The sequence below is a fragment of the Trichoderma gamsii genome, assembly GCF_001481775.2.
Source record: "Trichoderma gamsii strain T6085 chromosome Unknown Scaffold_44.2, whole genome shotgun sequence".
Lineage (NCBI taxonomy): Eukaryota > Fungi > Ascomycota > Sordariomycetes > Hypocreales > Hypocreaceae > Trichoderma > Trichoderma gamsii.
In genome coordinates this window covers 174,325-188,965 of record NW_020171381.1, presented here as the reverse complement: position 1 = coordinate 188,965, position 14,641 = coordinate 174,325, and the positions used below count along the sequence as shown (strand labels likewise).

Genomic DNA, 14,641 nt, shown 5'->3' with positions numbered 1-14,641 from the left:
GCTCAGTCGCGGAGCTCTGTCGATGGCAAAGCGCAGCCAAGCATGATCATCTAGGATCGCTTGTAAGGTGTAGAACAGGAACAGGCCAAAGACCGTAAACGTCAAATGTGCCAGCGATGTGCATATCAATCATATGCCCGAGCCAAAGAATGAAGAGATCCTGTTGGCGGAGGCGTGATGCAAAGACAGTCAGCTGGTGTTTATGGTTCGAAGTTGTTACTGCCTAAAGTCAGGTGGCTGCTGGTGGATAGAAGAGGCGTCACCGGATGAGTAACGACGAGCTATGATCTAAGCTCTGCCGGCACCAGATCTCTACTAGGGAAAGCTAAAGACAGGGAGGGGGAGAAAAAGAGGGCCGCTGTCGCATTCACTGCTACGCACTGAGCGCAGGGCTGCCAAACGCTGTACCGAGCCGCTACTCTGAAGCGGCTCTCAACATCATTTTTCACAAAGGTGTTCACAGCTTCGTAAGAAAAGAGGATTCTCAACTTAATATCTATATACAATCTCCACGAAAAAAAAAAAAAAAAGTTACAGTTAATGCTGATCTGAAAATACTATATTCAAACATCGTCTATTTACTTGAATTTTTTTTTTAGAAAAAAAAAAAATATTGTGTAATTATAGCTTATGGCTCTGTACTCCGTATAATCTCTATAATTACTATTCGTCGCAGATATTCTTTACAAACTGTCGTTTCGTTTAATGAAATACGCTCTAAGGAAGCAATCAAAGTCAGCATATGTGGTTAATACTCGGTTTCACCTACGCTCGGCTATGCTCGGCACGACGCGTAAGAGAGGGCGACTTACTTGGAAAATTCATAGGCGGACCAGCAAATAGCAGTACTTGGCATCGTTGTGACAACTCTGGGCCTGACGCCCTTGAAAAAGCCCCTGAAGCCCTCTCTCCTATACAGCAGCTTGCAGCCATCTAGGAAGCCGCTGACGTTTCTGACTTGCGGATCGGAGGATGTGCCTCTCGTCTGTAGGATCGTCTTGATGACGTCCATGGGGGTGGTGAGACCAGCGGCAAAGCCACCGGCAACGGCTCCGGCAAGACAGTGGGTGACGGGGTCGTATGCCTTGGTCGGGTTCATCGTGGTTGAGATGGATTCGTATGCGAGGAATTGGAGCGCGGTGAAGGGAACGGTCATGGAGAGCGTGGTTGGGTAGGAGATGTAGAAGGCGCCCAAGCCTTCGTTTCGGTAGACGTACTTGGCGCAGTCGACCATGGAGCGATACATCTTTCGAGACTCCTGCATCTGCATACGTTGCTTGATAACTATAAAGACATTCGTCGGTAAGCTATGCGCACAGCATCCACGGGTTCAATGTTTATGGAGATTACGTACCATCGAATGGATTCATGAAAGCATCGCTGGCAATCGTAGCTGCGGCACCGCTTGTAGCTGTGAGCATTAAGTTAGTCAAGAAGAGAGTGAACGACGTTCGGCAGCGAAAGAAAACTTACCAGCAGCAAGAGGGTGGTGTACGCCCGCCTGATTGCCACCCATGGCATGTTTAACGGCTTCATACGTCGCAAAGTAGACAGCGTGGGCAGGACCTGTTATGAATCATAGACTAGTTAGAAACTAGGCCATATATAAAGAGAGAGAGAAAAAAAAAAGACAGGGTTAATGCAGCCTGGATGGATGAGATGACCGTACCAGCTCCCACTATGACACTGGACATGCCGCGCCATAAACTGAATACACCCTCGGTTCGCGCAATGTGCAATGTATTTCGGATAACGCTGTTATGTGCTGTGGTTCCATGTGGTTGCAGAACTTGCATTCGCGTCTATATCGTTGAGAGCCTCGGCATTAGTATCAAGTCGGAAGAAGACAGCGACGGTTGTGGCAGAGGGGCAACTGCCAGGCGGGCATTACCTTTATCGCATCAATTGGATACATGACGGTGTGTTCCTTGAATCTTCGTCAGTTGACATTCAGTTATGAGTCAACAGCCGAGATGTCGCCCGGGGCACCTCGGCAGCAGGAGACCATTCACTTACAGCAATGCCAGCAAATGCTCCCGCAGCCATGTTCTGCAGCAGCGAAAAGTTTGGCGGGAGAGATTCATAGCTACGCAAGTCAGAAAAGTATTCCAAGAGACAATCCCAGTTTGCGAAAGTCGCATCATGTAGAGTATCAACCACTCACTCGTAGTCTTCTTCCTCATCCACCACAGGCTTGCCACTTGGCGGCTGGGCCATCTCGGCCACAGCGTCAGAAGCTACGCCAAAAGTCTTGGAATTGATGGCAGCCAGGTTGGCAGATGCAGCGTGCTGAGGCAGCACGGCCGGCGTAGAAATATGAGGAGTTGGTGTCGAAGTTGGTTCTCGAGGGAGGGAGAGAAGAGGCGAACAGCAGGGCGCGGCGACTTTTGCGGGCTGTCGGCGAAGTAGGGCGCAAATTCGCAGTTCAAAGCCGATTGCTTGTAGCTGATGTGGCCGCTGAGAGCTTCGTGCGGAGAAGGTCGCAGAGTCGCAAAGCCAGAACGAGGCTCGGGTCAATGGGCGGGCAGGATCGTCGTCGTCAAAGCAATCGGCAGCTGAAGTTGTCGAGCAGAAGCGAGTTACCGGAGAGAGCAGCGAGAGGAAATGAGGGAGTAATGATGGATGTTTCGCCCTTCGCAGAATCACTCGAGCCGGGCAGCTTCAGAGCGGAGCCTGTGAACCGGTCTATAAAAATTTCCAGCTCGTCTCCGTTGACGGCCTCGGAGTCCGGGAGGCAATTGCGAGGTGCGTGTGGGAGCCCCACCATGCGCTGCTGCGGAGTAATCCCGGGATACTATCAGATTTGAGATGCGCTCAGCCATTCCGACTCCCGAGCGGCCACAAAATCTGATAAGCCCGAACTTTCCAAATACCACGGATATAGATATTCCAAATATCCACGGACATTTAAGCTGCATTTGGCCTAAAGCATTTTAGCGCCCTTGCAAGGGGTGCCAGTACTTTATGCTTCCACCCAACGCAAGTACTTTTCAAGAGCGTTATAGCTACGAGCCTTACACAACAGTAAAAGTGAAGACATAAACTCCAAGGCCCAAGGAGATGTGGTACTGTACCTTTACATAGGAGAAAGAGTGTAAAGCAATCTAATCTGGATATGGACGAAATGTCCGTGCATATTTGAAATATGTCTGTGTGTATATTTGATCATTTGGCCCGGATAGGCTATTTGCCTTTTTCTCTAGGACCATTTCGTCATCTCACTTGAAGAGGCATGTGAAAAATGGATAGCCAAGAAAAACAAGAGGCAAGAAGATATTTGCTTTATTGATGTAAACGCTACGCATAGTACTAAGTGCAATCATATGATGATGTTGAAAGGGATGTATACACATCTCTCGCACTCTAACACTCACTGTCTAGAAAAACAGAAAAGTAAAGGGAAAAAAGGACCCTTATGAACAATACTCCTTTTAAAATCCAAACGGCCCGTTGTTGAAGTGAAATTTGAATTGCTGTCCTCCACCTCCGCCTGGCTGCTGGAATGCCCAGTGCTGGCCACCAAATGGCGAGCCTTGGAATGGGCTCCCTCTCTCTTGGGAGTTGGGGTCGTCACCTCTGTCAAAGCGGGCACGCAATTCAGGGTCACTCAACACCTCGTACGCTTCATTGATGGCTTGCATCTTCTTCTCCGCTGCCTCTTTGGTGATGCCTTGCTTGTGAGCTTTATCTGGATGGAACTGCTTGGATGCCTTGCGGTATGCAGACTTGATCTGTCTTTCATCAGCATCGTTGGCTACACCAAGAACCTTGTAGTAGTCTTTCGTCTTGCTTCGTTTTAGTTCGATCTGTGCCTTGTTAAGAATTGGGTTGACCTTGTCTCTCTTATCCGGATGCGCGTTTGCTGCACTTTCTAATGCTTGAATGGCTGCTTCAAACTCCTCCTTCTTGAGCAGCGTCTTGCCGCGATGAAGAAGACCCCAGAAGGAGTCTTCATTTAGCTGAATGGCTTCATCGCAATACTTATCGGCATGTTTACTAGCTGACTGTTTCACAATAGTGTTAGCACCTGGTCCGGTAGCACCATTGAAGAGAGCAAAAAAGACGAGGAAAGTGGTGGTCTGCACGATGGCATTACTTACCTCAACGTATGCCTGGCAAACCATCTCGACCAGTTGCTCGTATAAAAGGACCTTCCCTTTGGCAGGTATTCTCCCTTCCTCGCGCAGCTCATTGACTTGTCCCTCTACAGTTGCAAGAAGCCCAGGCTCCTCTTCCGTTCCGACCAGCGCTCTGCTTGCAGTGGTATATTGTCCCTTGCTCAGCTGACCAGTAGCCTTGTTGAAGGCCTTTGTAACGGCCTTCTCTTGTTTGTGTAACTTCTTGCAGACTTTTGAGTCTGGATCGGAATGAAGACACTTCCGGATTTGCCCGACACCAGCGTCAAGATCCCCCAAATTGTAGAACGAGACAGCCGAGATGACGACATGGGGAGAGATGTCGCCAGGTCGCATCTGTAGTACGTGGCGGAGATCGCCAATGCCTTCCTCCAACTCGCCGCGCTCGAAGCGACAGTGCGACCGCGCTTCACGTAACGGCGCATATCTCGAGGCGACGACGATGGCATCCCCCGCTTGATTGACACACTCCTCCCAGTTCCCCTCCTTTTCGGCAGACAACGCAAGCTTCATTGCTTCCTCCGCCGCCGTTAGGGCCAGCACATCGGGGGAATCAGACGCCTCGCCCGCCGCCGCGTAATCGGCCTTTGCGCCATCCCATTCAGCAGCCTTGGCCTTGATTTTGGCGAGCTGAATGTGCGCGCCCGGGAAGTTTGGTCTTAGGGCAAGCACCTTGTTGAAGTCCTCAGTTGCCAAGTTTGCGCGACCGAGCGATAGATAGGTGGTGGCCCGTTTGAAGAAGGACAGGTAGTTGGTAGGATCGCGAGCGATGGCGGCATCGTAGTATGCTAGCGCTTCGTTGGTTTCGCCTTTTGTGAGATGCTCTTGCGCTGAGGTCAGGAGCGCCGATACGGGCACGTCCGTAGGAATGTCTTGCGCCCACACAGCACCAGCCGATATAAGGGCGGCCGTCACAAGCAGGTTTGGCAAGTGAAGGCGCATCTTGGGTGGCCAGAGGTGCTCGACCTGGAGACAAGAGCAGCTTGCTAGAGAGAAGAAAAGTTGAGCATGGAACCTCGTCGCGGGACAATGAGCGCTAGGAAGGCGAGAGAAGTTCCAACCATGGAAGAGTGAGACGTGTCAAGAAAGCCGCAATCTATATACGCTGTTCTTTAGCCAGGCGTGACATGTGGGGGAGTCGCAAAAACGGAAGCCGTAACTCCAACGCCGGGAATGGCAGGGGACGAAAAAAGAGGGTATGCTGTCCTTTACGGAGTAGCATGGGCACGGATCTCACAACTTACAGGGGCTAGGGTGCATTAGCCTGTACTTTGTGCTTTAATCAAAGTGCTACTTGTATGCGCCCTGTGGCCTTGTGTCCAACAGCCTCTGATGAAATCTGTACTGATAATTTTCAGTATACATTAGCGAAACGATATGCTATAACTGGAATAATATCACAGTGTATATTAGACGTGGCGAAGCACAATGTCGATCTTTAAACGGACTCTGGAGTGGAGCTCTTTTCGAACTATTGAGTTCCTATAGGATTTACCATCAGCAGAATGTGAAGCATGCCAAGATACCCAGTAACTGCAGGCGGGGTTTATTCGAACTTTTATTAGACGATTCTCTGCAATTCGGGCGATCTGAAATAAAGAAATCGTGAAGGTTCAATAACTATACTCCTGATTTACCATGATCATCGTACTTGTATAGTAGACCATCTCGAGCAGATCAAGAAATCCGCGCTAACGCCAAACCCGTTCTCTTATCGATATCTTACTCCAGAATTAGATGGATGATCCATACCTCAAACTAGCGACATCCCACTTTCAACGGCAGCTCTTTCGCCAAAACCGCCAGCAAAGAACTCCCGCTTCCAGGATGACTTCAGGGCATCTCAGCCAAGACGAGGTCAGCATCTTACATGATGTCCTTGCCGTAAAACAATCAAATGTACTGACTCTTTGCGCTGCACAGTTCTTCGACAAGCTCGGCCATCTGTTCAACCACCGAAAGAGCAGCGACCATGGCGCCGTCTACCTAACACAAAAGCGATGTAAGACACCACCACCACAGCCCGCCGAATTGGGGCAACAAATACCATCTGGCACTTGAACTCGGATCTAATATACCCTCTCTCTCGTCCAATCTAGTCACATACGACCCCAGCGAACAATCAACAACCGCCAAGCTCTTCCCAGACCTCCTCCCCGACAAGCCCCTCCCAATCATCATCAAGGCCACAAACGGCAAGTCGAAGCGCGATAGATCCGACAAGGAGAAGCTCTCAACCATTGTTCAGCCCCACGAGCTGGAAGGTTTCTACGTCCGGTACGCCGACGTCTGCAAGGCGGGAATGACGCTGTTGAAGCCGAGAGACAAGAGCAAGAAGAAGGCAAAGGCGAAGAAGAAGAAGGCTACTTCATAGGAGTAAGAGTAAGGAGAGAAAAGAAGAAGGAAAGAAAACGAATTGAAAGACATAGGTATATATGCATCCATACAGGAGAATCATACAGAGGTTATAATGGCGAAGAGCGCGCATCCGAGATCTGTTTTGATAGATATATGAGGATACCGTGCTGAGGACCACCCGCAGCAGCAAAGAACCTCGTTGATAGTTTCAGCAAGTCTTCAAAACTTCAAGTATATGGCATTGTATCTTGCTATAACGGCATCGCGTCCTCAATATAACATGTACTCAATTGTTTGACAAATGTACCTACGCACTGGATACTCGACACAATGACATCCATTTGAATGTCCTTATTCTTGTTCCTCGGCATCTTACTAGGTACTTACTTTAGCCAAAGATGATGCTATCAGGCACCATTGTTAGGAAGAAGAAAATGTATCAATAATTTGATGCTCATATGCTGAGCCATGGCCTCTCTGTGCGGGCGGATTTGTTCCATGTCGTCTATGTATGCTCGGTAGGTTTTATAATCCATCTTCCAGCCATTATGATCTCGCCTCCGTTGCGGACCTAATATCTAAATGTCATGCGCACCATTATGTCCGTCACCCTAGTCGCCTACCCATTCATCTTACGCTCAAGATTCAAACTCTAGGCTACAGAATGCCACCGTCGTTGTTTCTATGCGGCAGCCTCCTTCGCCACCTATCCAGTCCGCAAATCACGTCATATTTAAAACTCGTACCTTCACCACGCTCTCCTACGCACCGTTTCGAGATCAAGAGAGAAGAAAGAAAAATGAAAAAGTCAATAGCAAACGTTTCGCCTCATCTCCTTCCCAGACTTTATACGTCAGAAAACAAATCAAGTTCCCCTTTTCCCCATCTTCCATAAGTGACATTCTAATCCAGACAGCTGAAACCCAATTTATGGGTTGGAGCGTCAAAAGATTCCCCGTGATGTTGAGTAAAGTCTCCCACGATTTTGGATGTAGCTTCCCGCAAATCAATTTTCAGTAACCCTAGTCGAATGAATATGCGAACGCAAAACGGAAAACAATAACAGAAGTAACTCATAAGAAGGAAAAGCAGTTGACGAAGAAAGAAAAAGGGCCCAAACGAGGCAATGGTCAGTGGCCATTTTCCAAACAAGAACTAGGCCAAGTTTGAGAGCCTCAGACTGAAAATGAATTACATAATCTGGTCTTGTGTCAGTCCAGCGTGAGGGTCCGTTTCCATGCTGTCGCCGCTAGGTTGGTTCAGATATTTGACGAAGCTCAGGTGCAGCGGTCTACCACCATATTGGTAACCTTGGAACTTGGCGATTGCCGTCTCGGCGGTGTCAATCGAGTCAAAACGGACAACACCGCTGCCTCGAGACCTGCCGCTGGGTTCATACTGGATCTCTGCTTGTTCGACCTTGCCAATTGTGGTGAACAACTCAACCAAGTCATCATTGCTGGTTGACCATGGCAGCTGTTGCATGCAAGTTAGTCTTCGCCTTGCATATAAAGGCCGAATGGCAAACTCTCAGGGGGCTAGCTCAAGACTTACATTTCGAACGTAGATGATCTCATTTCGTTCCGTCCCTGGAGCCGCATTGTCGGTGAAGGGATTGGGGGCAACTGCTGGCGCGGCAGAAGTTTCAAAACCACCACCGGGAGGACCAGCTCCGGGGCCGCCTCCAGGGGCGCCACCGCCGAAGCCCCCACGGCCGCCGAAGCCGAAGCCTCCACGGCCGCCACCAAAACCGAAGCCTCCACGGCCGCCAAAGCCTCCTCCACGCATTCCGCCGCCGTATCCTCCACGACCGCCGAAGCCCATGCCGCCGCCGCCGCCAGCAAAGCGGTCTTCGCGAACTTCAAGTTGACGACCTTGCCACTCGTAGCCGTTGAACTGTTGGATGGCGTTTCGTGCGTCTTCAGGATTCTCAAAAACGACAATTCCAGAGCCCTTGGGTCTACCATCAGCTCCGAGATGCACATCGGCACGCATCACTCCGCCGATTCGGGCTGCAGTGAGGAATTAGTAACGATGAGCTGTATGGGAAATTGTACCTCTGGATGAAACAGCGATTACTTACCTGCTTGTCGGAAGAGGTCCTTAAGATCCTGCCAGCCGACAGTATATGGAAGCTAAACGCGGATTAGTTGATGGCATCCCATGATGGAAATTTGGACCAGAGTAAACAAACGTTGGCAACATAGATTTGACGGCCCCCGCCGCCGCCGCCGCCGCCGCCGCCCCCCCCGCCAGGAGGACCGCCTGCGTATCCATGGCTAAAACCGGGCATGCCGCCACCACCACCACCACCGCCACCACTGAATCCGCCACGATTGGCACCCGTAGCACCGATGAATCGAGGTTCGGCCTCGCGATCCTTCAGAATAACACGTCAGTTAACGTCTCCCCGCCTAGGTGAGAACAAGGTGTTAACAAACCTCTCGAACGTAGACAAGGCGACCCATCAGGTTCTGATTGCTAAGCTGAGCAACCGCCTGCTGCGCTTGGTCCCTGGTAGCATATTCCACAATTCTGTCATGCAAGGGTTAGCCACGAAGAATCGGACACGAGACTGCAAGAGAGGAAACTTACCCGCATCCCTACAATTATACCCAGGACATCGTCCCAACCCGTCAACCCAACCATTCCATCAAAACCAGAAAGGGAAGAAGACTACAAAAGAAAGCCAACCAAAAGCTACGCGATGAAGCCCACCTTCGACATTCCATTTGGAAGTAATAATACGTCGGCAAAGAGTACCTCTCCAGCTGTGTCGAAATCATTCCACGTCAGTAACCGTCTGTGACCTTGTCCACGTTGATAGATAGAATCCTGTTCTCACCCTGTCTCATGAAATCTTTAAGATGGTGCCACTTGACATCGTAAGAGAGGTTGCCGACATAGACCCGGCGGTCTTGCTGCGAGGTCTCGCGGATGTTGCTCATCATCTGCTCTCGGGCAGCGGCCCGGTCTTCGTAGGATCGATGGGGTGCCTGTCCCCCATAGTTGCCAGCGTTGCCGCCGGCAGGCGCTTGTCCTGATCCAGTCATTGGGGAGCGATCACGGCCCCGTCGATAGTCGTCTCGACTATTTGATCTGCTGCGAGGTGAATAGGACCGCCGACGAGACTGTCGGCCTGGACTCCTAGAACGTCGGCGAGGAGATCGAGACCTCTCACGCTATAGGGCGATTAGCATTCGTCATCTCAGTATCATTTCAGCATAAGTATGTACGATGTGACGACGGTAGGGCCGGGTTGGATGAATGGATGCAGTTGAGCCACGAGTTGCCTATAGCGCTACTTGGTATGGCGGTTGGTTATTTTTTTTTTCTCTTTCCTCTCCTTTCCCCTTATAGCCGAGTATAGAGAATCCCTCAAGAAGCATAACGCATCTGAACTGCACCAACCATCCGCCATGAGCCTAGCAATGAAGCAGACGGCCTTGACAGCTCAAGGACAGCCTCGCATCAAAGGTTTGATATATGCCAGTGATGTCTCCACGGGTTACGGCATAGTGAACAAGGTGGCCTCTGCGGGGTGGCGTTGTAGATTTGCTCCTCCAGGTCAAGCGGAAGAGCACCAAGGCGGGTATGGTAAATGCGCGTGTAGTAGATGGGAAAATCAGAGGTCAAGCAGATGAGATGAAACTTACCGGTCGGTAGTTATCGCCGGAGTCAGCTGCAAGATAAAATGTTAGACTGGAGCTGAAAGATGGTTCTGGCAAGGCAAAGCAAAATTGTCAAGTTGTGCCAAAGGAGACGGAGGGAAAAGGCAGGCTTGGTTGAAATAGAAACAACAGTCATGTACCCAGGTAGTGGTGGGGTGTAAAGAGATGAGAGGCCGGCGGAGTAGCAAGGCGGGAGGACATGCAAGTAAGGGGGGTCAATGATAATGCAGTGTACAGAGAGAGGCGAGTCGAAGAGAAGCCCCGAGGAGGACGTATCGGCCGGCAACGGCGCAATAAGTTACATCCAGAGTGGTATCACGGTGGATGAAGTAAACATAGGCGTCTCTGCCTCTCTCCCTCTCTCTCTCTTGCAGAAGAGGGCGGCTTCCAAATACCAAGAGAAAAGGATGCGTGAAGGGGATGAAAAAAAAAAAAAAAAAAAAAAAAGGTCAAGGCAGGACTGCTTAGCGAGAGAGGATGAGATGGCGCCGCAGCACGCGTCTTGTTCGGCCAGAAACAAAGGCTCTGGGAGCAAGATGGCGGGAGCAGAACCGAGAGACGAATTGGCTGCAGATCAACGCAGAGACGGAGGTTGAGGAGGACAAAGCAAAGCGCGAGAGACGGAGTGTAATGGAAGAGAAGACGTACCCATGGCGATTATGCGATACAAAGGAGGAGAAAAGGCTCTGTGCCTTGTGCCTTGAGCCTTGTCGCGCGTGCAGTCAGAGGCAGAGCGGGTGTCTCAACAGATTGGAGGGCAGCTCGAGCCAGGTCGCGACGACGGCAGAATTATGGGCGACTTCTGGCGAGAGGGCAAGCCACGGCACAGCAGTCAGCAACGCACAGCACAGAAGGACGGATCTCGCATAGAAGGGGCTGCGTACCAGCAGGTCGCAATTGGGCAATTAGAGGGAGGGGGTAGCACAACGGAGGCGCATGGCATGCTGTCAAGCCTGGTGGTGAGAAGGGAAAAAGAACGCGCGCACTGGAGGGAGGGGAGCAGGCGACGAATGAGCGTGCAGAGAGGCTGAAGGCGGCGTGGGGTGGCAGCTACAGCACGAGTAGCGCTACCTGGGACCAGTCCGGGGAGTACCTGCAAGTACCTTCCTGCAGAGGCTCCGATACAGAGCCATACAGAGAGGCCTACCTCTAGAGAGAGGCTCTTCTTACAAGGTCTGCCGCTATGCTGAAAAACTGCCCATATATCCACAAGAGCAGCAGCAGCTCAGCAGCGCCCGTCAAAGCTCCCGCTCTCTTGCGTCAGAACCAACTAGGTGCCTGGCAGTCCTACGAACCCATGGATGAGATACCGGTGGTCAGGTAACGCAGGTACGGGGAGGGCGGGCAGTGCGCGACCAGGCAGAGGCACAAACAGGTAAGGCGGCACCTGTAGCGCAGCCAAGGACAGCTTGGGCAAGCCCGGGAGGTACTAGCAGGTACTTGAGAGTGCCATTCAGAGCCAGGGCTGGATGTAGCATAGAGCCCGTACAAGGCTAAGGTAAGGTACTGCTACCAGAACTAGCGCGAGTACAAACCACTACGCCGTAAGCTGCGATGAGCTCATGGGGGCCGAGTAGGAGAGTAGGTTCCAGCAAGAGCAAGAGCGAAAGGAAAAAGAAAGGGAAAAAAAAAGTACAGGGGGGTCGGGCCAGGGCCAGTCAGGCCAGGAGGAAAGTTCGCGCAGCATGTGGTAGCAACAGCTGCATGCACGTCGCTCATTGCGTCGAGTTTGCAGTGGGAACGGGGAGAGCTTGCGGCGCTGGTACTGGATGCCGACGGACGTGATGGTGGCCACCAACAGTGACGAGGGACGTACGTACGTGGGTTTTAGCGTGGATTGAAGCCGGGAAAATCTGCTCGTCGACGATGGCGCCGTTCGGTTCCGAGGCCAAGGAGAGCGCCGGTCACAGGTGCACCTTGTCTTGCGTGCGTCAAGGGGGAGGCTCCTCACACCAGCCTTGGAGTCTTTTGGGAATTTGCCTTTGGTTCTGGCTGCGGATGCGAGGCCAGGGTCTCGGGGAGGATCCTATTGGAGGGTCTTAAGGCTGCGCTGGACCGGTGTGCTTCCTCTAGGTTTCGCGTCGTCGTAGCAGTGCGACTGCGTGGGGGATAGGCGACGATGCCTGCAATGGAATGGAGAAAGGCAAAAGAGAACGGAGGTTGAGAGCTTGCAAAGGCTTAGGTACTTTACTGATGCTACTGTAGGGACCAAGCTCGATTTGGGTTCGAGCAGCACGTGTGAATTACGAAAGAAGCACATACGGCGGCAGGAGCAATTTGATATTGGCCAAAATATTGACTGCTTGCAGCGAGCAACTGTACTAGTGCCTGAACTCTAAGGCACAAGCTGCTCACATCAACTGTACCTTGAGCCTTGAGCTAGAGACACATTTCGTGCTACTGCAAGGCGGGAGCAGTAAAGCCCGGAACTGGAAGTGGATCGAATCGAGTTCCGCTCAAGCAACTAACTCGATGCTAAGGTGCCTTACCCGACGAGATCGGTGAGGGCCAGCCTCTCTCAGTGCTGAGGCTCTGCGCATCTCTGAGGCCCATGCCATGCTAGGTATGCTACTACTTGTATGTATGCCATGCCATGTGAATGAGGGCCAGCTGGGTGCATGGACTACAAAACTCCAATGGCCGGATGCAGGAAAAAGGCTCGTGTGATGAGCACAGCAAGCACAGCAAGCACAGCAGACACCGGATCCTGCCATCTGCTGCTGCTGGGTAGGTATGCAAGTATGGTGCTGGGGGCCTTGCTCGTATTGATGGGGCCAGCATCAAGCATGCATTGCAGTATAGGTACAGAGCATGTCCTGGTCCTCAGCACTGGTATTGGCTGTCCAACGGGCCAATGCCAGCAACTGTGCCCGATTGGAGCAACGCAACTCGTCTGCCAGGATCCGCCCTTAGAGCCAAGCCGCAGTTTGTTGAGTTGGCCCAAAGATGCATGCATGCCTTCATGTATGATGCAATCCTGTGATCCTAGACAAGGTTCCAGGATGCGCAAACACTCATCAGGGCCAATTGGAGCTTCAGGGCTGAAAAAACGAGGTAGAACGATTTGATATTCTGGTGCATACAGGCCAGCCAGCAGCAATGCCGTGTCCCAGCTGCAGAGTTACACGGCGCATGCTGCGTTGGCAACAATTGACGAGGCAGTAGAGGATGGGAGGAGGAGAAGCATGTCCTTGATTAGTCGCTTCGATAGCCTTCAAAGTTCGTTCGTACCTTGTCTAGGCCCCCAAGGCCCTTTAGCTCAAAGGCTCCCGCCGGGATCCACTCTCCGGGCTGATCCAGAGCTTCGAATTTGCAGACCCCTCGTGTCGCAAGACGACAGCCAGCGCATTATTAGCATCCGTCACAGACTGAAGCTCACAGTTACGGCCACCAATGTCCTCCTCATCTTCCCTGCCCAGGACCGCAGCTCGTCTGGCGAGATCGGCTCGCCGCCCAATTGCTCGCCACGCAGCGCCGACACCTTCGTCCCGCATCGGGCAAAAGAGCTGCTACCACTCCTACGACCACCCTCCTCCGTCAGGGCCCTTTGGCACCGTCGACAGGGCCATCCTCGCCGCCGCCTACAAGCACATTCCTGAGCATGGCTTCTCCCTGCGCGCCATTGGCCTTGGTGCCCGCGATGCCGGATACCCAGACATCAGCTCCAGCATCCTGCCCGATGGCCAGTTCAGCCTAATACACTACCACCTCGTCATGCAGCGTGAGCGACTAGCTGAGAAAAGCCAGGAGCTTCTAAAGGATGAGGCTCTAGCAAGCGTCAACGACAAAGTCGCCGCCCTTACGTGGGAGCGGCTGATGGGCAACAAGGAGACTATTCACAGGTGGCAAGAGGTCTGTACATCTACACATCTCGGGCTCACTTGAGTCGCGTGTATATTAACAATTCGCATAGGCCTTAGCCATCATGGCCCAGCCAAGCCATATGCCTACATCGCTAGCAGAGCTGGCCACCTTGTCAGACGACATCTGGTTCCTGGCCGGCGACAAGGCTGTCGACCCTTCATGGTATACCAAGCGGGCAGCCCTTTCGATGGTCTACAGCTCCAGCGAGCTGTTCATGACCAATGACACATCGCCCGCCTTTTTGGAGACCAGAAAGTTTCTGGATAGAAGGCTGGGCGAGGTCCGGTCTGTTGGAGGAACCGTAGCATCCATGGGACAGTGGGCCGGCTTCACGCTGAACGCGGGCATCAACGTCCTGAGAAGCAAAGGTGTTCCTATCTGATTGTATAAGGCGATGCATGCCTTTTCTCTCTCAGCCTTGCCCTGTTGTCTTCTAACCGCCCAAAATCGTAAAACATCATGTACACTATTATCAGCCTCTATGTATATACCACTGTTTACTATATGTGTATTTTTTCTCTCACGTGGTCCGCCCACCAAAATGAATGGCGTCCTAGCATCAATGCACAAACTCCTAGCTAATGCTTCTCGATGATATGTTTGAGTGAGGAG

The 14,641-nt window shown here is 51.8% G+C and overlaps 5 protein-coding genes across 5 annotated transcripts; 2 read left to right on the top strand and 3 right to left on the bottom strand.

Annotated features, from left to right (window-relative positions):
- Positions 1–808: 808 nt before the first annotated feature.
- TGAM01_v209296 (hypothetical protein) lies at positions 809–2,217 on the bottom strand (the record flags this gene model as incomplete). Its single annotated transcript, XM_018801898.2, has 7 exons — positions 809–1,284; positions 1,355–1,411; positions 1,474–1,566; positions 1,670–1,802; positions 1,892–1,927; positions 2,017–2,086; positions 2,165–2,217. The coding sequence occupies 7 exons, from the start codon at positions 2,215–2,217 to the stop codon at positions 809–811; spliced, it is 918 nt and encodes a 305-aa protein (XP_018664723.2).
- A 1,214-nt stretch (positions 2,218–3,431) lies between these two features.
- Positions 3,432–5,078, bottom strand: TGAM01_v209295 (DnaJ like subfamily C member 3; the record flags this gene model as incomplete). Its single annotated transcript, XM_024550528.1, has 2 exons — positions 3,432–3,902; positions 4,101–5,078. The coding sequence occupies 2 exons, from the start codon at positions 5,076–5,078 to the stop codon at positions 3,432–3,434; spliced, it is 1,449 nt and encodes a 482-aa protein (XP_024404735.1).
- An 885-nt stretch (positions 5,079–5,963) lies between these two features.
- Positions 5,964–6,510, top strand: TGAM01_v209294 (hypothetical protein; the record flags this gene model as incomplete). The annotated part of the gene is made up of 2 exons (XM_018801900.1): positions 5,964–6,138; positions 6,236–6,510. The coding sequence occupies 2 exons, from the start codon at positions 5,964–5,966 to the stop codon at positions 6,508–6,510; spliced, it is 450 nt and encodes a 149-aa protein (XP_018664725.1).
- Positions 6,511–7,685: 1,175 nt separating this feature from the next.
- Positions 7,686–10,817, bottom strand: TGAM01_v209293 (RNP domain-containing protein; the record flags this gene model as incomplete). The annotated part of the gene is made up of 9 exons (XM_024550527.1): positions 7,686–7,970; positions 8,049–8,506; positions 8,578–8,629; positions 8,689–8,874; positions 8,936–9,029; positions 9,199–9,265; positions 9,340–9,676; positions 10,151–10,215; positions 10,814–10,817. 9 exons carry the CDS (start codon positions 10,815–10,817, stop codon positions 7,686–7,688), a joined length of 1,548 nt encoding a protein of 515 aa, XP_024404734.1.
- Positions 10,818–13,558: 2,741 nt separating this feature from the next.
- On the top strand, positions 13,559–14,411 carry TGAM01_v209292 (hypothetical protein; the record flags this gene model as incomplete). The annotated part of the gene is made up of 2 exons (XM_018801902.2): positions 13,559–14,017; positions 14,079–14,411. The coding sequence occupies 2 exons, from the start codon at positions 13,559–13,561 to the stop codon at positions 14,409–14,411; spliced, it is 792 nt and encodes a 263-aa protein (XP_018664727.2).
- Between the last annotated feature and the right edge of the window lie 230 nt (positions 14,412–14,641).